The following is a 27,133-nucleotide window of genomic DNA, read 5'->3' as shown; positions in this document are numbered from 1 at the left end:
ACAGTGCAGACAAAGATTTTCTTCCCTACGGCGATTCCTCTCCTCCTGGGTCAGGCGAGACCGATCCACTTGCATGGCCTCCTCGGCGGGAGGCCTAGGCGTAGATTGCAACGGAGACTGTGGGAGAGGTGCCCAGAGATCTAAGTCTTTTTCCTGGCGGAGCTCTTGATGTCTCTCAGAAAAACGCATGTCAATGCGAGTGGCTAGATGAATGAGTTCATGCAGGTTAGCAGGAATTTCTCGTGCGGCCAGAACATCTTTAATGTTGCTGGATAGGCCTTTTTTAAAGGTCGCGCAGAGGGCCTCATTATTCCAGGATAGTTCAGAAGCAAGAGTACGGAATTGTATGGCGTACTCGCCAACGGAAGAATTACCCTGGACCAGGTTCAGCAGGGCAGTCTCAGCAGAAGAGGCTCGGGCAGGTTCCTCAAAGACACTTCGAATTTCCGAGAAGAAGGAGTGTACAGAGGCAGTGACGGGGTCATCGCGGTCCCAGAGCGGTGTGGCCCATGACAGGGCTTTTCCAGACAGAAGGCTGACTACGAAAGCCACCTTAGACCTTTCAGTAGGAAACTGGTCCGACATCATCTCCAAGTGCAGGGAACATTGCGAAAGAAAGCCACGGCAAAACTTAGAGTCCCCATCAAATTTGTCCGGCAGGGACAAGCGGAGGCTAGGAGTGGCCACTCGCTGCGGAAGGGGTGCAGGAGCTGGCGGAGGAGATGGTTGCTGCTGTAGCAGAGGCAGAAGTTGCGACTGAAGTTGCTGCACCATGGTGGACACTTCCGACAGCTGGTGGGTTAGATGGGCGATCTGTCGGGATTGCTGGGCGACCACTGTGGTGAGATCAGAGATAGAAGGCAGGGGAACCTCAGCGGGATCCATGGCCGGATCTACTGTCACGATGCCGGCTGGCAGGAGGTGGATCCTCTGTGCCAGAAAGGGATTGGCGTGGACCGTGCTAGTGGACCGGTTCTAAGTCACTACTGGTGTTCACCAGAGCCCACCGCAAAGCGGGATGGTCTTGCTGCGGCGGTAGTGACCAGGTCGTATCCACTAGCAACGGCTCAACCTCTCTGACTGCTGAAGATAGGCACGGTACAAGGGAGTAGACAGAAGCAAGGTCGGACGTAGCAGAAGGTCGGGGCAGGCAGCAAGGATCGTAGTCAATAAGGTAATAGCAGGAGGTCAAGTACACAGTATGGACAAACACAGTAACGCTTTCACTAGGCTCTAAGGCAACAAGATCCGGCAGGGGAGTGCAGGGGCAGAGATCAGATATAGTCTGGGAGCAGGTGGAAGCCAATTAAGCTAATTGGGCCAGGCACCAATCATTGGTGCACTGGCCCTTTAAGTCTCAGGGAGCTGGCGCGCGCGCGCCCTAGAGAGCGGAGCCGCGCGCGCCAGCACATGACAGCAGGGGACGGGAACGGGTAAGTGACCTGGGATGCGATTCGCGAGCGGGCGCGTCCCGCTGTGCGGATCGCATCCCCGACGGCCATGACAGTGCAGCGCTCCCGGTCAGCGGGACCGACCGGGGCGCTGCGGAGAAAGAGACGCCGTAAGCGCTCCGGGGAGGAGCGGGGACCCGGAGCGCTAGGCGTAACATTTACTTGCTGTTAAAATTCTCAACCTTTATAAGTTTTTAATGTGATTGAAAAAAAATGGCCACTAGGTGGCTCTGTTATGTTCCCTGTGCAAGCCAAACAGTTAGTCTTGTCTCCTCCCGGCCTGGCAGGAGACCAAACTCAGAAAGTGCATGCGGGGCATGGCGAGGCACATCTCTCACAGGCTTCAGTGATGCCGTACCTGGTGGGGTATGCCCACTTTCTCTTGCTGGGAGCTCACACAATGTGAGCAAGGGGAAAGGTGTGATACAGAGCTTTTTAAAGCTTTGAAAAAAAAATTAAGGGCAGGAAGACTGTTAGGAGTAGTTAGGGAATGTAATCTGAGTTAGTTTAGAAAATATGGTTTGATGACAGGTACTCTTTTAGATGTATAGAAGCTTGTGCAGAGCTATCTGTTTGTGCTTCCTCATATATATATATATATATATATATATATATATATATATATATATCTTATAATATTTTCTGTAGTTGATTTCGCTACCTATTGATCTCAATGGGTAGCAAAATCAGCTGCAGAAAATATGCAGCAGATCCTGTATGTGTGAACGTACCCTAAAAGATTATTGTGATCAGCCATCATCAGACATTAAGGGGGAGATTTGTTAGGACAGGAGTATTATACGCTAGTCTTATGGAAAACTGTTACTGTGCTCACTGCACTTTATTTACTGAAAGGGGCACACTTTTAAATAAATTATGGCCATTAAAGTCTATCTAAAAACCGGCAATGGCAAAACTCCCTCCCTCCCTGCCGGGTAGCTCTGTGTGTTTGTGTGACTCTGGGCTTCCGGCCCGCCGCAGCAAGGAGCTCGCTCTGCCACTCTGTGACTGCCGGTGCCACATCTGCACATGAAATACGCTGCAGATGCTGTGTTTGACTCTACCCTAAAGAAGTATTCCAGTAGCAGATAGGGATGATCCAACGCAGAATTCCCCATGAAGATATATACCTTTCACACAAGTACACACAATCAAATAAACATTCCTCCTTTGCGATGCTTTGGTGCAAGACTATTGTCATGTGATCCTGTTGTCCTTCAGTTGCAATTTTGCAGCAATTGCACACAATAAGGAATAGTTATCAAAACCCATGAAGAGGAAGAGTGGTGCAGTTGTCCATAGCAACCAATCAGGTTGCTTTTTAATTTTTTTTTAAAAAGCCTCTAAAAAAATGAAAGAAGCAATCTGATTGGTTATTATGGGCAAGTGCACCACTCTTCCTCTACACAGATTTTGATAAGGCTTCCTCAATGTTAACGAAAACATGTGCCAGAACTTACAGTATATGCATTGAAATCCATAGAACTTTACAACATGGTATTCTTTTCACAATAGGAACAGTGGGATGCTCCCATTGCACGGCTAACACTCCCCCTTCTATTGTGCTGTCAGTTTGCACATTTCAGTTTAGTGACCTATCAATCATCATTTTATTATTTGATGTTACTTAATTTGGCGTTAGACAGAAAAATGTGTAATAATGTGTATCTTAAATGGTGTATCTATATTTGTAACAACCTACAAAGCGCTATTTTAGATTGAACATAGAAACTGAGTCATCAGTCCTAGAAAAGTATTCCATTGTAAAAGATAAGCAATGTTTGACATTTACAATTCAACACAGTGCGTCAGTACTCACCACCATGGTCACCACTGCTACTCTCATCCCCACCACCACTGATTTCCTCTCTGTGTTTCATGTTCTCAACCGTATGTATATGTAATGCTTCCTTTGGCCTCCTGCCAGTATTCTCTTCCTGTTGGGACCACTAGTTCTACATAATACATATACATGTTGCTCCTGGCCTCATTAAGAGTCATTATCAGGTCTGGGTAGGGTCACACGTACCATATTTTGATGCATATGTGCTGCTGTGTATTTTCTAGAATCAACACAATATGCTGCAGGCAGTAAATTCTGTCCCATTCACGTCAACACTGCAATTTAACAGCAGAATCCAACTCCATGTTCAATCTTTCGGTAGAATCCAATCTCAATATGAAAGTTCTGATACAGACTGCTATTAAAATCAACAGGAGTCTGCTGTAAGTGGAATTTTCTTGTGGAAATTTCCCTGCTTGTCAACGGGCCAAAAATGGCACAGTCAGATGTCACCACTTTGTCTGGCAGTAGAGGGGAATGGTGTGTTTTGACACTGCAAAAAAACTGTGGTGTGGGTTTCAGTGTTACCTTTGGAGGCCCAGTGTCATTGGGCATCCCACATGGAGTTTTCAGGAGAGACCTGTCAAGTGTCACACTTGGTGTGGTTGGCAGGATTGCAGGAGTGAGATGTCACCGACTGCTGGAATGTAGAGGGCAGTGGAGGAGTTGCCCTTCAACCAGTTCAAGACTGATGTGCCTTGGGCCTACCAGGGAAATTGATTGTCATGCCAATTTTCTTTATCTTACCATTACTGTCTTTGATTTTTTTATTTATATTAAATGTTTTACAATCTTTTTATTAGAATTTTGAAACACAAGAACAGTTACAAACATAGAATGCATTAAAGTATCAAAACTTTTTCAAGGGAAGATCTGTCCACATATTACACACATCTATTACAAATAATTGTTATCACTGTTTTACAAGTGTACACCGATCATCCTGTCAAGTATTATAGTTCAGAGCTGTTTTTTATTTAATTTTTTTTGAAACACTAACATTGTGTGGGTCACAAATGTCATGCACTATGTATGGTGGAGATATGTAGTCAATATGTAGTCACTATGTCCTGATAATATGTGGGTAACTGTATGACTATTACTGTATGTAGAGGCTTATAATAGTCTACATGGTACACTGCAATTTAAACCTGCTGCATAATTTTTTTAGCTTATAGATATTGCATATGGTATGTGTTTGTGTGTGTGTGTGTGTGTGTGTGTGTGTGTGTGAGTGGGTGGTGGGGGGAGTGATGGTGCAGTTAATTTTACACTGGCATTGATGAAGGAGGGAGGTGGGGGGCTTATCACCCTCTGGATGCTTCAATGTCTAACCAAAGAAGACAGAAGTTCTACAAGAAGTGAAAGTACATTGAGATATGGATATCAGAATGTATAATTTCAGTGAATTCCAGTTAAGAGGATTAGTCTTCCCCTATGAAATAACATATCGTCCCATCACTCCAGTAGAAAAAGAGGTGCAAGAGAACAGCCAGAGACCAGCATAGGTGGAAACATTTTGTTGATGGAAGAAAAACCTTAGGAAAAGGTTAGTAGTCATGCCATCTGGGTATGGTTATTTTGCAATAATGCAGTATTAGCACAAGCTTGTATAAAATGTAGAATTATGAATAAATCCTAAAAGGATACAGCCTTGGCTGCTCTTATCAGGACCAATATATACAATACAGAGGTTGATGAAGACTAACAGTCCTAGATGGATGTGTTAGAGCCATTACCCTCTGAAGCCTAATGTGAAGTAATCAGCACAGTTTGAAATTCCAGTTTTTGATCCCAGGGGCATATTGTGCTGTCCTGTCTAAATAACAGAAGTTCATGGGGCCGCTTGCCTGCAGTACTTAGCGGTGCTGCCGGACACCACCACACTAGCCAGGAGTGGAGTTGATTCATTACTCAACTGTCAGCTGGTTGGATTCATTTTCAAGTGATAGCTTGGGCCTGGAAACTGTCTGATGTTAATGGGGAAACACATGTCCTGTGACTCTAAAGCACGGCATCATAATGCTGTAGGAAAGAGCCATTAGAGTGTGCGTAGTGCTGTGTTCTTATAGCCAATTGGTGGTACATAGTATACTTTTGTGTAATGCGTACAAAGCTTGCTGTTGGTCTGCGCTTACTAGTATGCAAAAGCCTGTCTGCAGTGCAAGTTAGGCTAAAGGAGCTGACCAGTGTCAAATATAAGTAGGCAGCAAGGTCCTAGGAATGACAATAGCATAAATGTTGATTTGTGGTCCATCTTTATTAAGATTAGAAATCCAGTATATCCATTGATATCTCAAGGAATGAATCAGCAAGGCCAGTAGAGTGTCATGGAAGAGGTCTCAGAACACAACCTTACATAAGTACACCAAAGTAAAAGCCATGGCTTGTAATCACTTCTCCAGCTATAGCTCCAGAGAGGGAGAAATCCCTCTACTACATTTATGGGCCCTAAAAATACACATGAACACTTGTGTCATTAATCCATGTAATAGCAATAAAGTAAAGTTATCAGATTTACCTTTGTGTTATTTATGGTAGATATATTTGTGTTTGTCTTGCCCTATCAAAAGAAAACCATGATACAACTCTATTTGGATGCCCTGATCTCCCCATACCTTACTAAAATGGGGGGGCTCTCCCTTAGGCCAATCCATTCTTCCTTGTTTCATAACATTGCAATGGTAGTTATGCACAATAACCTGAGCTTAACCATTTCTTGGCCTCACAGCATTGTCAGAGGTAGCTTGTGGCTGTCAGGGCCCATTGGGGGTTACAGTTGCACACCAGCTAAAGAGATACATGTATAGAAAGGGAACAGAAAAGAAAAAGAGGCACTCTCTAAGTGTAAACGTTTCCTTAGAGGTTGTCAGAAAATGCACATAGGCTGATTCTTGCTATCAGATAAATGGTGAGATTGCACACTCACCTTTCAGTTGTCACAAATTCACGGAGGGCAGCGGAGGTAAAGCCGTTTGGGTCTATTGAATAAAATATATGCAGAGACAACGCATTTCGCAAGGATCCCCTTGCTTTGTCAGGTCTCACGAAGCAAGGGGATCCTTGAGAAACGCGTTGTCTCTGCATATCTTTAATCAATAAACCCATTTGATTTTACCTCCTCTGCCCTCCGTGAATTTGTGACAGGTAGCCACCCCACAGCGCTGGATTGCGATCCACACCAGCGAGGAGTGCACAACTCTCCATACCTTTGATAAAGAGCCACATATTGCAGCTAAAGAGCCACAGATTGCAGACCATTGCTCTAAATGTCCTTAAAAGTTAAAACATAACTTGATGTTGACAAAGCCTTTGAGCAACAGCAACCAAGTGAGTAACAGATTTGTGACTGATTTATTCAAATTCAGTTCTGTGGAATGTCAGTCATCATCCATCAATATAACTGACAGAACACAGGCATTTCAACAATTATATAAAATGCTGAAAATGTAATACAGACAGTTCATTCTACCAGAAATACATGGCATCTTGTCACACATTAATGGACTGAAAATATTACCCCTTAAGGACCAGGCCAATTCTATTTTTGTATATTCGTTTTTTCCTCCTCACCTTCTAAAAATCATAACTCTTTTATATGTCCATCCACAGACCCATATGAGGGCTTATTTTTTATTTCACCAATTTTACTTTGTAATGGCATCACCTATTTTACCATAAAATGTGTAGCGCAAACCAAAAAGTATTATTTATGTGGGGAAAATTGAAAAGAAAACTGCACTTTAGCAAATTTTGAAAGGTTTTGTTTTCACCCTGACACTTTATGGTAAAAATGATATGTGTTCTTTATTCTGTTGGTGAATATGATTAAAATGATACCCTTGTTATATGTTTTTCTATAATTGTACCACTTAAAAAAAAATCTCAAACGATTTTAACAAAATTAGTATGTTTGAAATTGACCAATTTTGACCACCTATAACTTTCTACATTTTCCATATACGGGGCGGTATGGAGGCTCATTTTTTGCACCTTGATCTGTAGTTTTTATTGGTACCACTTTTGCTTAGGTTTTACTTTTTATTAATTTTACTTTTTGTGGAATAAAATGTGACAAAAAAGCAGCCATTTTGAATTTTCTTTTTTGTTTTAGCATTTACACTGTTCACCGTACAGCATAATTAGCATAATTAACAATATATTTTGATAGTTCAGACTTTTTTTATGCTTTTTTGGGGTAAAATGGGAAAAATTGATGATTTATATTTTTATTGGGGGAGGGGATTTTTCACATTTTTTTTACACTTTAATAGTCCCCCAATCATTTGATTGCTAATACTGTTCAGTGCTATGTATAGGACATAGCACTGATCAATGTTATCAGTGATCTTCTGCTCTTGTCTGCTCGATCTCAGACCAGAGCAGAAGACCTCTGGAGACAGCCAGAGGCAGGTGAGGGGGCCTATGGCCGCCATGCTGGATAATTGGATGCCTGTGGCAGTGCTGCGGGCGATCCGATCATCCATTCAAAGTATCGCAGTGCCGCAGTATTGATTGTATTGATCACGGCATCTGAGGGGTTCATGGCGGACATCCATGCGATCGCGGATGTCCACCATTACTGGCGGGTCCCTGGCTGCTGATAGCAGCCAGGACCTGCCACGCATGACGCGAGCACCGGACGGTTGCTAGCGTTCATGGCGGAGCGTAAATGTTTGTCATGGTGCATTAAGTACCACAGCACCATGTTGTGTCAATTGTCGTTAAGGGGTTAAAGACAAAACATCTGCAGCAACAATTTTGTCACATAAGTAAATGCCCTCCGGGTATGTTTAATTATTGTAAAATGTTAATTAGTGACAGTGACTCAGTTAGCTAGTGTAAATAGATTACATCCTAGTTCTAGTCTCCTCACTGAACCGTTCTGCTGGAAATTGTCACAGTTGATCTTAATATTTGTCAACACGAAAGTCTAGTACCTAAGTACTAGATAAAGGGATGAGAAAATTGACCTTGGCAGCAGGTGCTCAGGATCCCAGTAGGAAATGTCACACTCAGGTCACAAAGTGGTGAAGTTCATCAACTTTATTGGATGTCCAACGATACAGCAATGATGCATTTCGGGGTGAAACAACCCCTTCTTCAGATTGACAGTGGTACATGCATAACATAACACATAGGGGGTTTAAATAGACATGGTGATTAGTACACAAAATGGAGGTTGGTGCAAAGGTGAAGGGTCACAGAGTTACATAACAGTATAAAGTTAATGAAATGAACATAAAAACCAGCCAAGAGACTGAGGGGGGAGCGCAGAATAATTCATATAATTAGCAGCAGAGAGAGAAGACAGGGTTTATTGTAAGATTGAGGAGATTGTTATATAAATTGTTGTATAATATAGAATTGTGTCCGGGAGGCATGGGAAAGAGGCTTGAATCATGTTCTCACAGTGTTTGTGTGTGTCACGGTGATAAACACCGGCACGCTAGAACTTCGCTGGTAAGCAGGAGTTAGTTGATAAGGACGCGTTGCTAATGCTCCGGCAGCCAATAGAGAAGAGCGGCGTGGACAAAGGTAGTGTCTGCTGTGTGCAGCATGTAGTGAATACTGTGTTCGCATATCTGCCCCTGGGAAAGCCGGGTGCAGTGAAAGAAAAGGTATATGGATATAAAAAGACTGTAGGAATGGAACAAAAATAGGTAGAGGTGTGATTGATGTTATGTATCCCTATTTAGGTTGGATGGAGTTATATGGAGATCATTTCAGTATATACAATATATGAATGTAAAACCTGTTGCATGTGAATAAATAAATAAAATATTGCATGAAATTATAAATAGATGGATGAATATAGTAAAATGGGTACATAAAATAAAATATACTGTAGTTAGAACATGGCTGGATATAAATAGAGATAACATTTGGAGTGCATATATGTAAAAAGTGGGGATTGCATATATAAGAATATAAATATGTAGGTATTTAGCCTATAAGTCTATATAAATAAATATGATAAAAATCAAGAGAAGATAAAAACAATATTAATTATAAGTTGCTTTCTATACATTCATTAAGATCTGAGGGGAATAAAGTACGTAGTTTGAATTTCCAGAAATTCTCCTGCTGACATAACCTATTGAACCTTTGGGGGACATCAATACAAGTCACTGTAAAATCCGAAAAATTACCACAATGGCGAGTAGAGGCATGTCTTGAAACACTGTGCAATTGGTAATTTAAACTGATGTTGCTCCGATGTTTGTTAATACGGTTGCGAAGGCACTGGATGGTGCGGCCTACATATTGTAGGCCGCAAGTACTCTCGAATAAATATATAACATATTGGATATAACAATTGAAACAAATAAACACTATTTCATAGAAGGTGCCCTATCCAAACAGGAAGCTGAATATGTACTCATACAGAAACCCGCTCTCCCCATTTTTCATCATCTTCCCAAGATACATAAATATATAAAACAGCCACTGGGAAGACCGATTATATCGGGCATCAATTCCCTCACCTCAAACTTATCCCACTGTATTGACATCATTCTACAGAGGTATGTTATTAAATTGAATTCATTTCTAAAGGACAATACTGATTTTATTAAATCAATTTTAGAGATCAAATGGGAGGATCATTTTAAATTTATAACCATGGATATATCATCTCTTTACACTATTATCAACCACAATCTGGGCCTAGAAGCTGTCTCACATTACCTTTCTTGTGACAATCTTATACCCCCAATCCAAAAAGAGTTTGTTCCGAAGGGGATCCATTTAATCTTAACTCATAATTATTTTTCTTTTTAAATAAAATTTATACGCAGCAAAAAGGAACTGCTATGGGGACGTGTTTCGTGCAGTCTTGCAAATTTATTTGTGGGAAGTTTTGAAGAGACTTAATCACCATTTATTTCACCATTGCAAGTATTACAGACTTTATATCTGATATTTTTATTATTTGGGACGGTCCCAATACTGATCTAGACGAATTCATACAATACCTCAATAACAACATGTGGGGTCTAGAATTCAGCAATGAAATTTTTGACAACCATGCCGAATTTCTAGATGTCTTGGTATTCCATTTAATCGATAGAAAAATAAGTACTAAGACTTACTTCAAAAAAGTAGATAGCAATAGTAGATAGCAATATGAAAGTAGCATTTTAAAATCGAGGTTTATAGGAAAAAAATATCCCTCAAGCATTCTTCATGCAGCAAACAAAAGGGCTAGTTCATTGACACAAGCCGAATGCCCTCTAAACCTAAGACAAATACCGAGAATAGTGAAAATCCAGTGAATGAGAGATCTTGCAATTTTATTACAACTTTTTCTAATAATGCTATTCAAATCAAAAACATTCTTACCAAACATTGGGACATTTTATTAAATGACCCTTTTCTTTGGTCCGTTCTTCCATCCAAACTGAGAGTCACATACCGGAGAGCAAGATCTTTGAAAAATATCCTTGCTCCCAGTAATCTGAAAAATTCAAGTAAAGAAAAAAGCCCACATTCCTAGCACACGCTAAAACTTCATTACATCAAATAGCACAGGAGACACCTTTCAGATAAAAATTCACATGACATGCGAGTCCCAATATGTTATATATTTATTAGAGTGTACTTGTGGCCTACAATATGTAGGCCGCACCATCCAGGGCTTCGCAACCGTATCAACAAACATCAGAGCAATATCAGTTTGAATTACCAATTGCACAGTGTTTCAAGACATGCCTTTACTCACCATCATGGTAATTTTTTGGATTTTACAGTGACTTGTATTGAACTTATTGATAATGATGTCCCCCAAAGGTTCAATAGGTTAAGAATTTCTGGATATTCAAATTACGCACTTTATTCGCCTCGGGTCTTAATGAATGTATAGAAATCAACTTACAATTAATATTGTTTTTATCTTCTCTTGATTTTTATCATGTTTATTTATATATACTTATTGTAAGGCTAAATACCTACATATTTATATTCTTATGGATGCATTCCCCACTTTTTACATATATGCACTCCAAATGTTATCTCTATTTATATCCAGCCATGTACTAACTATATCTTATTATATTTATCCATTTTACTATATTCATCCATCTATTTATAATTCCATGCAATATTTTATTTATTTATTCACGCTCTACAGGTTTTACATTCATATATTGTATATACTGAAATGATCTCCATATAACTCCATCCAATCTATATAGGGATATATAACATCAATCACACCTCTACCTATTTTTGTTCTATTCCTTATAGTCTTTTTATATCCATATACCTTTTCTTTCACTGTACCCAGGGGCAGATATGCGAACACAGTATTTACTACATGCTGCACACAGCAGACCCTACTTTTGTCCACGCCGCTCTTCTCTATTGGCTGCCGGTGGACACGTGACTGCTGCATTAGCAATGCATCCTTATCACCTAACCCCTGTTTACCAGCGGAGTTCTAGCGTGCCAGTGTTTACCACAGTGACACACACAAACACTGTGACAACATGATTCAAGCCTCTTTCCCATGCCTCCCGGACGCAATTCTACTGTATGTTAAACAACAATTGATATAACAATCTCCTCAATCTTACAATAACAACTGTATTCTGTCTCTGCTGCTAATTATATGAATTATGCTGCGCTCCCCCCTCAGTCTCTTGGCTGGTTTTTACATTCATTTAATGAACTTTATACTGTTATGTAACTCTGTGACCCTTCACCTTTGCACCAACCTCCATTTTGTGTACTAATCACCATGTCTATTTAACCCCCCTATGTGTTATGTAATGCATGTACCACTGTCAATCTGAAGAAGGGGTTGTTTCACCCCGAAATGCATCATTTCTGTATCGCTGTACATCCAATAAAGTTGCGGAACTTCACCACTTCGTGACCTGAGTGTGACATTTCCTAAAGGGATCCTGAGCGCCTGCTGCCATGGTCAATTTTCTCATCCCTTTATCTAGTACTCCACAGGACACCAGCAGGTTGTTCCTGGGACCTTCGGGCTGCACAGATCCACACTATCTTCACAACCCCTATACGGGGTGATATGCATATTTTTATTCGTTCAAGGTGAGCGGCCAATCTATAGAGCCTGCACCCCTCCCTCTGGTCTCTTTTTTTCTATTTCTATACTAGTACCTAAGTAGAATTTGCTATTTAATCAATTTAACTTCTAAACAAGCACCTTTACAGCAAAGGGTTTGGATCTACTCACAAGAGTAAAGGGTCATCTAAACATAGCCTGTATACATTGAAAAGACAAAGATTTATGAAGACTGGTACCTCCAAATTTTTCCTTAATATGAAATTGTCCTTTCCTAGAGGCAGTGTTTCCACCATTAGAAGGAACATGCCTATGTATATAATTAGAGCCACATGACAGTATAGTATGGGTGCATAGATTGCTGTAATGCCCACGGGTGTGTACCCATTGTGCCACAAGTGGTAGCTGGCCAGGCAGGCAAAATGGGGTAAAACTGACACTAAAATAGTGTCAAATGCAGCAATGATGATAAAGGTGTTTATTTACAAAGCAGGTAGAGAGTCCAAAGGATAAGGCAAATGGCATGTCCAATAAACAGGCAGGATCAAGATCAGCAGACAGAACAAATATCCAAAGACCCAACAGAACAGGATACCAGGACAGAAATACAATCTTGCTGAACCAAGGAACTGCCAGACAGGGAGAGGAGGTACATTCCATTAGGAAATGCATGCTAGCTCTATAAGATTCAGCCAGTGCTCCTGTGGCCCTTAGTGGACAGAGTGGAAACAGCAGGAAACACACCAAAGCAGGAAGACCAGGAAACACACCAAACACAGGACACAAAATGCTGAAAAACCCAGGGCACATGGTACGCTGGTGGTTTCCAACCAGCAGTGTTACAGGTGCTCTGTTAGGGGTAGTATTTCATAGGCAGACTGCTGACTAATGTAAGTGCCAACAGAAGTATACTGGTGCTCATATTACAAGCCTATTGCACTGCTCGGTTATCATGTGGGCAGAGCTGTATGAACGATTGCAAGGATTTTTTGACAGGGCAAAACCATGCGATTAAGCTACAAATAAGCTTTTGCTTTGCTGGGCTTATTACACAGGGCAGTTATCAGCCTGTTCACTCCATGTAATAGGGTCATTAATGACGCTGGATGTGGATCCACTAACCTGTGTGGCTGATGATGCAGGCCGTATCGGGGAGCGTAGTCTAAGGTGCTGCTGGTCTTCCCCAGAGCCCGCCACAAGGTAGGATGGGCTTGCTGCAGCAGGCGGCATCCAGGTCGCTACCCCCGATACGACTTGACCACACAAGTATCTGGGTGAAGTGAAGTACAGTAGGAAGAAGCAGAGACATAGTTGGACTAAGCAGAAGGTCAAGGCAGGCGGAAAGGTGCGTATTCAAATAATGTAGAGGAAGGGTCAGAATACGGGCTAGGCAAGCAGACAAAGGGTACGCTTAATCTCAGGCAAATGGCACTGAAGATCTGGCAGGAAAGAGTGGGAGGTGCAGGGACTTATAGAACAGTGTCAGGTGTTGCACATAATTATGGGCGTACTGGCCCTTTAAATTTCAAAGCTCCGGCAGTGGAGGAGGCAGCAGAGGACCATGGTAACTGACGGGCTGTGATTTTTATGCGGGCGCGTCCCGCGATGCGAATTCCAGCCCCGCCGGCAGAAGGGGGAACGAGACAATGCACTCACGGCCAGCGCTTGCAGCTGGAGCGCAATGTGGTAGAGGGTCCTTACAGTGCTGTACTCAACTAAAAGCATATGAGGATTTAGAATTTGCTTATGTGTCAACAGTATTTTTTGAAACTATATACAGTGATCCCTCAACATATGATAGTATTTCATTCCAAATGAATCATGGAATGTTATACTCACGTGTCCCCGCCACTCCGGACAGTCACTGCTGCCCTGGATTGTCGCTGTCATCACATCCCCGGGGTGTCCCCGCCGCTCCGGACCGTCACCGCTGCCCTGGATCATCGCTCTCCATTGCCATCATCACGTTGATGTGCAAGCCGTACCTATTGGATGATGGGACGGCGTGCAGGGCGACATGATGACGACGAAGGAGAGCGACGGCCATGCAGCGGAGCCTGAATAGGATGGTCCAGAGCGGCGGGGACAAATGAGTGACACTCACTGGAGCACACAGGGCACATTAAACGGCTATCCAGCATCAGCTAAAGCAGTTTGCACTGCGGGTTAGCCGTTTAGGCAATGGCCCCGACATACAAAAGCATCGTATGTTAATGCTGCCTTCAACATGCGATGGCCTCTGAGAGGCCATCTTATGTTGAAATTATCGTATGTCGGGGCCATCGTAGGTCGGGGGATCATTGTATATGACTCCATTTATACATTACCACATTTTTCCTATAACCTAAGTAAATCAATTACTTTTAAAAACGAAGTAAACCTGAGCTATAATATACATAAATTACTCCATTGGATCCTCACTGTCCTATGGAAACAAAACAAAGAAACAATTGTCAAACACAATAAGGCAAGATAAGGCATAAATATAGAGCAAAGAAGTGGCTGGGCCAAGCCACAAGATACCATAATTAAGTAGCCATGTAAACAAGAGAAGGGCCATTCAGTAAGAGAGTAAAGCTAAGCAAATAGCTAAGAAAAGAGAAAAAGAGGAAAAGAATAAGGGAGTAAAGAGAATAGGAAGAAGGTACAGAAGCAAGCAGAAAAAGGGATAAGCCATGGAGAACCGTGTCATTTAGGCTGGTTGAAGAAGGGAATGGAAAAACGTGACAAGTGGCCTGCAGCGATCTCCAGAAAATCCAAGGAAGTGAAAGGAAGTTGAGCATAGCCAAGCAGATTGAAGATCAAGTCATCACTTGCTTTGTGAAGAGCAAATGTCCAGCCAGGGACACCAGGTAGCGCCATAGTGGGCCTGCACTCCAGCATTTTCAGGCAATTATTTTTAGGATGCCAGGAATATTTAATAAACCCTATGTATACATTTTTTTAACTTTAGCATACCATAAGACTTTGCAGGCATCTTATCTGCATACAGTACTTACTAGCTAAACATATCCCTTAGGCATAGGCGTGTGCACGGGGTGTGCCACGTGTGCCCGGGCACACCCTAATCAAGCCTCAAACTTGAGGCTCCATCACCAGCCAGATAGAGGAGCGCCTGTGATGATGTGACTGATGTCACGCTCCTATAATGTAACAGTGCGCCCCTGTCATTCACATGGAGGAGTGCTGCATGCTCCTCCTCGGCATTGTCCGGGCACCCTTATCACTCACCTCTGCGGCCGCAGCCAGACTGACAGCGCTGAGAGAGATCTCCAATGTTTTCCTTCCTCCTCCCTCTGCCAGTGAGGTGAAGGGCTGTCAACACACAGAGCACATGAAGGCTGCACAATTTAACCCTCTCCTGGCAGCCTGGATCACAGACACAGGGACTGAAAGTCGGTGTAAGTACAGTACTTTGTCACTGGTATGCTGCCATTAGGTCTCCATATAGAGGGGGGGAGGGGGTATATTAGGCGGCTGAACACAATGGCTGCTGTTAATACTAGTTTTGTAAAAGCCAGGACCTTTGTGTTTAACAGTTGAGTATTGTAGTTCTTCAGGACAGGACTGTGTTTCTCACATTTCAGAGTGTAAATTCACTGTGTTTTGTCTGTACAGCCTGTACCCCTCCAAGTATGGGAGTTGTAGTCCCTACAGTATTTATTCTCTGAAGTTACCCTATGACTGAATCAGGAAAGCCGGAGGCCGAGCGGCTCCTATTTTTGTGCCCGGCTCACCTGTAGTTGCCGGGAACTCAGGATGTCCCCGCCCCTAGTTAACCCCTTAAGGACTCAGGGTTTTTCCGTTTTTGCACTTTCGTTTTTTCCTCCTTACCTTTTAAAAATCATAACCCTTTCAATTTTCCACCTAAAAATCCATATTATGGCTTATTTTTTGCGTCGCCAATTCTACTTTGCAGTGACATTAGTCATTTTACCCAAAAATGCACGGCGAAACGGAAAAAAAAATCATTGTGCGACAAAATTGAAAAAAAAAACGCCATTTTGTAACTTTTGGGGGCTTTCGTTTCTACACAGTGCATATTTCGGTAAAAATTACACCTTATCATTATTCTGTAGGTCCATACGGTTAAAATGATACCCTACTTATATAGGTTTGATTTTGTCGCACTTCTGGAAAAAATCATAACTACATGCAGGAAAATTTATACGTTTAAAAATGTCATCTTCTGACCCCTATAACTTTTTTATTTTTCCACGTATGGGGTGGTATGAGGACTCATTTTTTGCGCCGTGATCTCAAGTTTTTATCGGTATGATTTTTGTTTTGATCGGACTTTTTGATCACTTTTAATTCATTTTTTAATGATATAAAAAGTGACCAAAATACGCTTTTTTGGACCTTGGAATTTTTTTGCGCGTACGCCATTGACCGTACGGCTTAATTAATGATATATTTTTATAGTTCGGACATTTACACACGCGGCGATACCACATATGTTTATTTTTTTTAGTTTTTTTACACTGTTTTATTTTTTTTATGGGAAAAGGGGGTGATTCAAACTTTTATTAGGGAAGGGGTTAAATGACCTTTATTAACACTTTTTTTTTACATTTTTTTTGCAGTGTTATAGGTCCCATAGGGACCTATAACACTGCACACACTGATCTCTAATGCTGATCACTGGCGTGCATTAACACGCCTGTGATCAGCATTATCGGCGCTTGACTGCTCCTGCCTGGATCTCAGGCACGGAGCAGTCATTCGTTGATCGGACACCGGGGAGGCAGGTAAGAGCCCTCCCGGTGTCCGATCAGCTGTTCGGGACGCCGCGATTTCACCGCGGCGGTCCCGAACAGCCCGACTGAGCAGCCGGGTCACTTTCACTTTCACTTTAGAAGCGGTGGTCAGCTTTGACCGCCGCTTCTAAAGGGTTAATACCGCACATCGCCGCGATCGGCGATGTGTGGTATTAGCCGCGGGTCCCGGCCGTTGATTAGCGCCGGGACCGACGCGATATGATGCGGGATCGCGGCGCGATCCCGCTTCATATCGCGGGAGCCGGCGCAGGACGTAAATATACGTCCTGCGTCGTTAAGGGGTTAAGTGCCGTACAGCTACACGTGTCGGCCTCGTATTGACGTTCGCTCACGTCACATCATGCTCCTAGAATTCAAGGGCTACGTTCTGACGCCGGCCCTAGGTATTCTGAGAGCGTGAGGTGCGCGAACATCATTACCGCGCGTTACGCGTAGCTTTGCAAGCCCTTATCTGGGGACTGGGGAAAGTTCTGCCCTGAATTCCCAGCAACTGCAGCCGAGGTATCAGCTGGGGGGGGTCTAATCTAGGGGTACTACCTGCCTACTGGGGGGAGGGGGTTAATCTGGGAGTACCACCTGCCTACTGGGGGGTAGGGGATTAATCTGGGGCCCCCAGTAGGCAGGTAGTACTCCCAGATTAACCCCTTCCCCCCAGTAAGCAGGTAGTACCCCCAGATTAACCCCCTCCCCCAGTAGGAAGGTACTACCTCCAGATTAACTCCCTCCCCCCAAGTAGGCAGGTAGTACCCCCAGATTAACCCCTCCCCCAGTAGGCAGGTAGTATCCCCATATTAACCCCCTCCCCCCAGTAGGCAGGTAGTACCACCAGATTAACCCCCCCCCCAGTAGGAAGGTAGTACCTCCAGATTAACCCCATCCCCCAGTAGGCAGGTAGTACCCCCAGATTAACCCCCTCCCCCAGTAGGAAGGTACTGCCCCCAGATTAACTCCCTCCCCCCAAGTAGGCAGGTAGTACCCCCAGATTAACCCCTCCCCCAGTAGGCAGGTAGTACCACCAGATTAACCCCCCCCCCCAGTAGGAAGGTAGTACTTCCAGATTAACCCCATCCCCCAGTAGGCAGGTAGTACCCTCAGATTAACCCCCCCCCCCAGTAGGCAGTTAGTACCCACATATTAACCCCTCCCCCCAGTAGGCAGGTAGTACCCCAAAATTAACCCCCCAGTAGGCAGGTAGTACCCCCGATTAACCCCCTCCCCCCCAGTAGGCAGGTAGTACCCCCCGATTAACCCCCTCCCCCCAGTAGGCAGGTAGTACCCCCAGATTAGTCCCCTCCTAGTTCCGTGACGTCACACGGAGGCAGAGTCATGGCAACGCAAGGGTGAGGCACGGCCAGGTGGTTACTGCGCAATACTCTCCGTATCCCATTCTCCCAGAACGACTTACGGCAGCTAACATCTGCTAGAGGGCATTTTTTCATTTTTAAATCATCAATTTGTAATAAATTGTGTAATTTATTGGTTGTATAATTATTATTATTATTATTATTATGATAGTGTACGCTAGCACTACCATCTTTCTTTTGATTCTCTACTTAGTTAGTCACCCTAATGTGATAACAGCTATTGTTTATTTATTTTATAAATATGTTCAGATTATTTTTTCTCAGCCATCTACACTTTTATTTCTTCTTCCTTCATGCTGCATTTTTATTTCATTTACTCATTCGTTCAGCCTCAGACAGACCCATCTGTGTCACATATTAAACGGGCAAATGGCTACCTACTGATAGTTTAGGTTCAAATACAGAATGTTCTGATGTATTGTTTCAAACTTGCATGATACTACATATTGATCACACAGAGCACCTGACCTGGGCTGGTTTACTGAGTGCAATTCACATAGAGATCCTGAGCAAATTGTGCAGGTCTGTTTATTTATGTGTGCAAGCAAGCAAGAGTGTATTTGTATATGTGTGTATATGTGTGTGTGTAAATATATATACACGCATGCGTGCGGCGTGAGTTTGTGCTTTAGGGTGCACACCCTAATGCAATAGGATGTGCATGCCTATGCCTTTAGGCACTCGCCAGGGTGCTGAATATAAAAAAATATTAGTATTCTCTGCATGATAAAATCTAGATTCACACATTTGGAAATGTTTGCCACTGTCCCATTCACTTCAATGGAACTTTCAGCTATAACCCCATTCAAAGGTACAGAACCAGTTTTCAAATGAAGAAATCTGTCATGTGAGTATAATCTATGGAGGACTGTTCCTATGCAAAAATCAAGTCTTAAATGTTTTCTTTTATTTTGGGTGGAATACAGGATAAGGTTAGGTCCAAATGATAGACATACTTTTAAACCCTTTTTCTCTATTTAAGCAGAAGTGTTTCATACTTGGTTATATTTTTTCATTCTAATGCTTTTGATTTTAGGACATTGCAGATTGTTATGTTGTTATGTGTTTACCGTATATACTCGAGTATAAGCCGAGTTTTTCAGAACAATTTTTTCGTGCTGAAAATGCCCCCCTCGGCTTATACTTATTCTCAGTGGTCTTCAACCTTTGGACCTCCAGATGTTGCAAAACTACAACTTCCAGCATGCCCGGACAGCCATCAGCTGTCCGGGCATGCTGGGAGTTGTAGTTTTGAAACCACTGGAGGTCCGCAGGTTGAAGACCACTGTGGCCTTCGTCATCATCCAGACCCCCCCTTCAGTTTTCTATTCACCTCCCCTCAGTGGGAAGGAAGGGTGAGCTGGTCCGGGCCATCTATGCTACGGGGACGAGGGTTAGTCGTTCCGGGCTATCCATTTTCACCGGGGGGCCCTCTTCTCCGCGCTCCGGGCCTGCCCCGGACTAGTGATGTTGCCTAGATGACGACGCACAGGGACGCGCATGAACGCGGACCTACAGAGGTTTCAAAACTACAACTCCCAGCATGCCTGGACAGCCAATGGCTGAAGGGATTGACGGGCGGTGATGATGAAGGGGGGGGGATGATGACCAGGGTCTGGATTATGACGGGGGTCTGGATGATGACATGGGGGGGATGATGTATTTCCCATCCTAGGCTTATAGTCGAGTCAACAACTTTTCCTGAGTTTTTGGAGTGAAATTAGGGGCTTCGGCTTATATTCGGGTCGGCTTATACTCGAGTATATACGGTATGTTACTTATTATATAATCAAATATCCACATTACAAAATTGCTACAAATACTGAACTACTTTATTATAGAAATGCAGGTTATTAAAATGTATTTCTATTTATGTGCTTACAGGCTTACCATAGATGCTGAGTGTCAGCTTCAGTTACATAACTTTCCAATGGATGCACATTCATGTCCTCTGGAATTTTCAAGCTGTAAGTATTGGAATGTATTTTGTAGTATTTTTTATTATTTTACTTTGTTTTGCCATTTAGTGAAACAGCATACGTATCAACATTCTTATTTTTATCTTAACAACTCTGTTGTCAAGGATATGCACAACCACATTTCTTAAATTCAATGATTTTAGGTGTTCTTAAAGGGTACTCCGGCGCTAAGACATCTTATCCCCTATCCAAAGCATAGGGTATAAGATGCATGATCTCGGGGGTCCCGTCGCTCCGGGTCTGATTACTAGCGATCACGGGGAGGGAGCATAGTGATGTCACGGCTCCACCCCCGTGTTATGTCACGCTCCGCCCCCTCAATGCAAGCCTATGGAGGGGGCTGTCACGCCCCCTCCATGGGCTAGCATTGAGGGGGCGGAGAGTGACGTCACTATGCTCTGTCCCCGTGATTGCTAGTAGGGTCCAGCGTTGAAGATCACTGGGGGTCCCCAGTGGCAGGACCCCCGCGATCAGGCATCTTATCCCCTATCCTTTGGATAGGGGATAAGATGTCTTAGCGCCGGAGTACCCCTTTAAGGTTTTTAATAGAAAATTTATCATTAGATATATATTATTCTAAAGATTAAAATTGTGCACTTCTATACCATATAAAAGAGCCTATCCTGATTATCTGTAAGAAGCTTTGGTAAAATGAAAACAAAGCTGTGAAAAATCACTCCAGCCTTTGTTCTTGACAGGTTGATAAATGTAAGAAATAGTGTACTACCACAGAAATGATGATATAATAAAGGCAATTCTTACCTTTAACATGCAGAAACATCACAAAAACTGCAACAATTCCAATGCAACAATTCACAAACTGTCAATGTTTCAGATATAAGATAACTATATATATATATATATATATATATATATATATATATATATATATATATTACTGTATATGTCTCAGATAACTATATACTTCATCAATGGGTTCATCCTCCTCTCTGAGATACAAGATACATTAGAACAAACTACTGCTGCTACATCTCCAATTGAAGACATCAAGTAGATAAATCAAAACCTGTGTAAAGGAAACGTTGACCAGTTACTCATAGCAACCATAGCAATTTCTGAAAAGGTCTTTGAAAGATGAAAGGAGTGATCTGATTGGTCGCTATAACTGGGTAACCTTTTTATGTATAGGTTTTAATAAATAGATTTATCAAAACCTGTCCAGATGAAAAGTTGTTGAGTCACCCATAGCAACCAATCAGATTGCTTATTTCATTTTTCATAGGCCTTTTCAGAAATGAAAGATGCAATCTGATTGGTTGCTATGGGCAACTCAGCAACTGGACATGCTATAAAAAGGTCCCCCCACTAAGCTAACTTGAAATTTCACTAACTCATTTTTTTAAAGAATGAACACAAGTCCTCTTTAACCCCTTAAGGACATGCCCATTTTGACCTAAAAAACAAGGCCAATTTTATTTTTGCATTTTTGTTCTTTCCTCCTCACCTTCTAAAAATCGTAACTCTTTTATATTTTCATCCACAGACTTGAGGGCTTTTTTTTTTGCGCGACCAGTTGTCTTTTGTAATTACATCACTCATTTAACCATAAAATGTATGGCACAACCAAAAAAATACTATTAGTGTGGGAAAATTAAAAAGAAAAACGCAATATTGCAAATTTTGGAAGGTTTTGTTTTCACGCTGTACAATTTACGGTAAAAATGACATGTAAAAGGGACATTTTACATTTTTATTGGGAGAGGGGATCAGCACAAAATGTAGCCGCGCTTCCACAGATGCCTTCATCTGTATTGATCACAGCATCTGAGGGGTTAATGGCAGGCATCCATTCGATCGCTGATGTCGGCCATTACTGGTGGGTCCCTGGCTGCTATCAGCAGCCGGGACCTGCCGCACATGACCCAATCATCGCTCTGATTCTTGCGGTCATGTACAGGACATAAATGTATGTCCTGGTGCGCTAAGTACTGCACCAGTACGTGCATTTATGTCTGTGGTCATTAAGGGGTTAAAGGGGTACTCCACTGGCCAGCGTTTGGAACATTTAGTTCCACGATCCCTCATGATGTCAGGCCACGCCTCCTTAATGCAAGTCTATGGGAAGGGTCATGTGACCGTCTTGCCCCCTCCCATATACTTGCATTGATGGGGTGTGGCATCACGAGGGGGCATGGCTGACCTCTGCAGCGCACACACAGCATTTGGAAATAAATATTCTGAATGCTGGCAAGTGAAGTACCCCTTTATAGTATAGTGTCCCCACTGTAAAGCCTAACGAAAACATGCAAATGAACAGACGTACAATATACAGCATTTGAACTCTTGTGAACATTGGATTACAGAAATTTAAAGGAAACCTATCACATTGAACGAGTGTGTAATACTGCTTAGACCACATTATGGGCAATAACTTCCTCATCATGTATACAGGTTTTCAACCAAGTACTATAATTATGAGAAAGAACTCTCCTTGTAGCCATGTGTCATATGCTAATTAGTCCCAAGGACCCCAAGTCTGATTTGCTAACTGGGATTAACTGGGAAAGTTGCTTCCACAACACATGCTGCTTGCACATAGAAGCCTCCTTACCTGTCAATCACGCCTGAAGAGCATTGTCACAGGCAGAAAGAAATACCTAACTGTATCTCCACACAATGCTTACTTAAAGGAGATGTCCAGTGGTGAAAAACTTATCCCCTATCCTAAGTATAAGGATAAGTTTCAGATTGCGGGGGGTCCGACCGCTGGGGCCCCAAGCAATCTCCTGTACGGGGTCCTGGCAGCCCGTGGGAAGCAGGCATGTTGACCACCACACGAAGCGGCGGATGACACGCCCCCTCAATACAACTCTATGGCGGAACCGGAGCGCTGCCTTCGGCAATCTCCGGCTCTGCCGTAGAGTTGTATTGAGGGGGCGTGTCGGCCGCCGCTTCCTGCGGTGGTCAACGCGCGCTATCTGGCCAGTGAGCCAGGGCCTCGTACAGAGAGATCGCGGGAGGCCCCAGCAGTGGGACCTCCCAGATAGGGAATACGTTTTTCCCCACTGGACTACCCCTTTAAGGCTCATATCCACAAAGTGCACAGCAGCTGCAAAACAAGTTATTTCTCTGAATTGCAGTACAAGGTTAAAAATCTGAGTACATTGAAGGAAAGTTGGTTTTATTGGCCAACGTGGTCGGAGCGTGACAGGTTCCCTTTAAAGCAAAAAATATTCCAGACAAAACTTTTTTCTCTACTGTATATATAGAAGGCCTTCCAGTGATTCTGATGCATTCTTTTAATTGCACTGAAGATGGGTACCCAAAAGAAGAAATCATCTATCAATGGAAGAGAAGTTCAGTTGAAGTTGGAGATGTACGATCATGGAGACTTTATCAATTCTCATTTGTTGGGCTACGAAATACAACAGAGGAGGTGAAGACAACATCAGGTAGGCAAAATGGAGTGTGATATGTAACCGATACAACATAATCTCTGCCTAGTTGGCTATTATATTTTTTTTTACCATTTTCTTGTACATGTTTTGTGAAGAGTTACTCACTTTTTATTTTACAGTTTTTACATACACTGCTTAAAAAAATAAAGGGAACACTTAAACAACATAATGTAATTCCAAGTCAATAACATTTCTGTGAAATCACACTGTCCACTGATTGACAATCAATTTCACATGCTGTTGTGCAAATGGAACAGACAACAGGTGGAAATTAGACAATTAGCAAGACACCTCCAATAAAGGTGTGATTCTACAGACCACTTCTCAGTTCCTATGCTTCCTGGCTGATGTTTTGGTCACTTTTGAATGCTAGCAGTGCTTTCACTCTAGAGGTAGCATGAGACTGAGTCTACAACCCACACAAGAGGCTCAGGTAGTGCAGCTCATCCAGGATGGCACATCAATGCGAGCTGTGGCAAGAAGGTTTGCTGTGTCTGTCAGCGTAGTGTCCAGAGCATGGAGGCGCTACCAGGAGACAGACCAGTACATCAGGAGATGTGGAGGAGGCCGTAGGAGGGCAACAACCAGCAGCAGGAACGCTACCTCCGCCTTTGTGCAAGGAGGAGCAGGAGAAGCACTGCTAGAGCCCTGCAAAAGACCTCCAGCAGGCCACAAATGTGCATGTGTCCACTTAAACGGTCAGAAACAGATCCTCAGACACCTTGTGAGACCATATGCTGGTGCAGTTGGCCCTGGGTTCCACCTATTGAAAGACAATGCTAGACCTCATGTGGCTGGAGTGTGTCGGGCAGTTCCTGTAAGAGGAAGGCATTGATGCTATGGACTGGTCCGCCTGTTCCCCAGACCTGAATCCGATTGAGCACATCTGGAACATCATGTCTCGCTCCATCCACCAATGCCACGTTGCACCACAGACTGTCCAGGAGTTGGTGGATGCTTTAGTCTAGGTCTGGGAGGACATCTCTCAGGAGACCATCCGCCACCTTATCAGGAGCATGCCCAGGTGTTGTAGGGAGGTCATACAGGCATGTGGAGGCCACACACACTGCTGAGCCTAATTTTGACTTGTTTTAAGGACATTATATCAAAGTTGGATAAGTGTGTAGTGTGGTTTTCCACTTTGATTTTGAGTGTGACTCCATATCCAAATCTCCATGGGTTGATAAATTTGATTTCCATTGGTAATTTTTGTGTGATTTTGTTGTCAGCACATTCAACTATGTAAAGATGAAAGTATTTGATACGATTAGTTCATTCATTCAGATCTAGGATGTGTTATCTTAGTGTTCTTTTTATTTTTTTGAGCAGTGTATTTTATGATTTTCTATGTTGTTGTCAAAAGAGGCATAGAGGGTCATGGGACAGGAACATAGATTTGCCTTTGTATGAATCATTAGTCAGACCACATATGGAGTATTGTGTTCAATTTTGGGCACCTGTATATAAGAAGGACATAGCTTAACTGGAGAGGGTACAGAGGTGGGCAACCAAAGTAATTAATGGTATGGGAGGATTACAGAACCAAAACAGGTTATCAAATTTGGGGGTTTTAGTTTGGAGAAAAGACATCTTAGGTGCAATTTGATCGTAATGAATTAACATATAAATAGTGATCAAGTGATCTTTTTATACCGAGGCCTGTAACCATGACAAAGGGCATCCTCTAGGTCAAAAAAAAAAAGGTTACACCATCAGATAGAGATTATTTACTGTAAGAGCAGTGAGACTATGGAACTCTGTCACATGATGTTGTGATGTCTGACTCAATAAACAAGTTCAAGGGAGGACTGGATGATTTTCTTGATACTAGATTTGTAGAGGCAGGGTGTTCATCCAGGGACTTCTTACTGTCATATTTAGAGTTGGGGAAAAAAATTCCCCCCTGGGGCAATATATTTTTTTTTTGCCTTCCTCTGAACCACACAGTAGGTGCTGTAGGTTTTTTTTTTTTTCATTTCCATCTGACGGTGTGCGAATTACAATATGTGCCTTGTGTAACAGTGCAGGCTATCTGGGTGGGGCGTGCAGATATAATTGCGGGGCTTGTGTAGCGCTGCCTGTATTGAGATACTGTTGCCATGTTCCCATTCATTAACCCCTATTGACTGCATTAACACCTATTCCATCATACCATTTGGCATCCTGGGCACAGTTGTTCTCTGCTGCATTGTAATTTTTTGCTGCCAGCGCAGTATGGTCCCCTGGTCTTCCTGAGTTCAGAACACTGTTCGTTCTTCTTCACAGTGTGAAGCACTCTCTCCTTCTTTGCATCTACTCTGTGTGCAGCGAACGTAAAAGAAAACACCTCCCAGCACTATGAGGAAGATCTGAGACCGCACACTGCTGTGAACTCAGGCAGACATAACATTGATGCATTAATTAGCCATAATATTAAACACAAAAGAAAAGGAAAAAAATATAAAAGCAATGAAAACATTAAGTCATTCTCATACTTGCTTGAAAAGGGACAAAGGCCATTTATTTATTTGTTACTAGCTGAGTACCCGGCGTTGCCCGGCTTTTCCTTCCTCATCCTTGTTGGGGAGGAAAATAAACAAAGGAGGAAGCTTTTGACTTCAAATCCCATCCCCATATATTGTTGTCATATCCCAACCCCATATCCAGTCCTCATATCCCGTCCTCATGCCCTGACCTCCTATCCCAACCTCCTATCCAGTCCTCCTATCCCGTCATCCTATCTCGACTTCCTATCCCGACTTCCTATCCCGTCCTCATATCCTGTCCTCCTATCCTGTCCTCCTATCCCGACCTCCTATCCCGACCTCCTATCCCGTCCTCCTATCCCGTCCTCCTATCTCGACCTCCTATCCCGTCCTCCTATCCCGACCTCTTATCCCGTCCTCCTATCCCGTCCTCCTATCTCGACCTCCTATCCCGTCCTCCTATCCCGACCTCCTATCCCGTACTATCTCGACCTCCTATCCTGACCTCCTATCTCAACCCCCTATCCCGTCCTCCTATCCGACCTCCTATCCCGTCCTCCTATCCCGTCCTCCTATCCCGTCCTCCTATCCCGTCCTCCTATCTCGTCCTCCTATCCCAACCTCCTATCTCGACCTCCTATCCCGACATCCTATCTCGTCCTCCTATCTCCACCTTATATCCCATCCTCATATCCCGACCTCCTAACTCGACCTCCTATCCCGACCATCCCGTCCTCCTATCTTGACCTCCTATCTCGACCTCCCATCCCGTCCTCATATCCCGACCCGTAATATGT

At 43.2% G+C, this 27,133-nt stretch overlaps 1 protein-coding gene across 2 annotated transcripts in view; it reads left to right on the top strand.

The window, feature by feature from the left end:
• GABRG2 (gamma-aminobutyric acid type A receptor subunit gamma2) overlaps nt 1–27,133 on the top strand; it is a 193,790-nt gene that overhangs the window by 119,146 nt on the left and 47,511 nt on the right. For both annotated transcript variants that reach the window (XM_056516664.1, XM_056516665.1), the window contains exons 5-6: nt 20,358–20,440; nt 23,728–23,865. In XM_056516664.1, coding sequence (XP_056372639.1) covers nt 20,358–20,440; nt 23,728–23,865 — 221 coding nt within the window. The remainder of the gene's footprint in view (nt 1–20,357; nt 20,441–23,727; nt 23,866–27,133) is intronic.

The sequence above is a fragment of the Hyla sarda genome, chromosome 4 (assembly GCF_029499605.1).
Source record: "Hyla sarda isolate aHylSar1 chromosome 4, aHylSar1.hap1, whole genome shotgun sequence".
Classification (NCBI taxonomy): Eukaryota; Metazoa; Chordata; class Amphibia; order Anura; family Hylidae; genus Hyla; species Hyla sarda.
The sequence above is the reverse complement of the archived record's forward strand: the minus strand, read 5'-3'. Positions and strand labels throughout refer to the sequence as shown.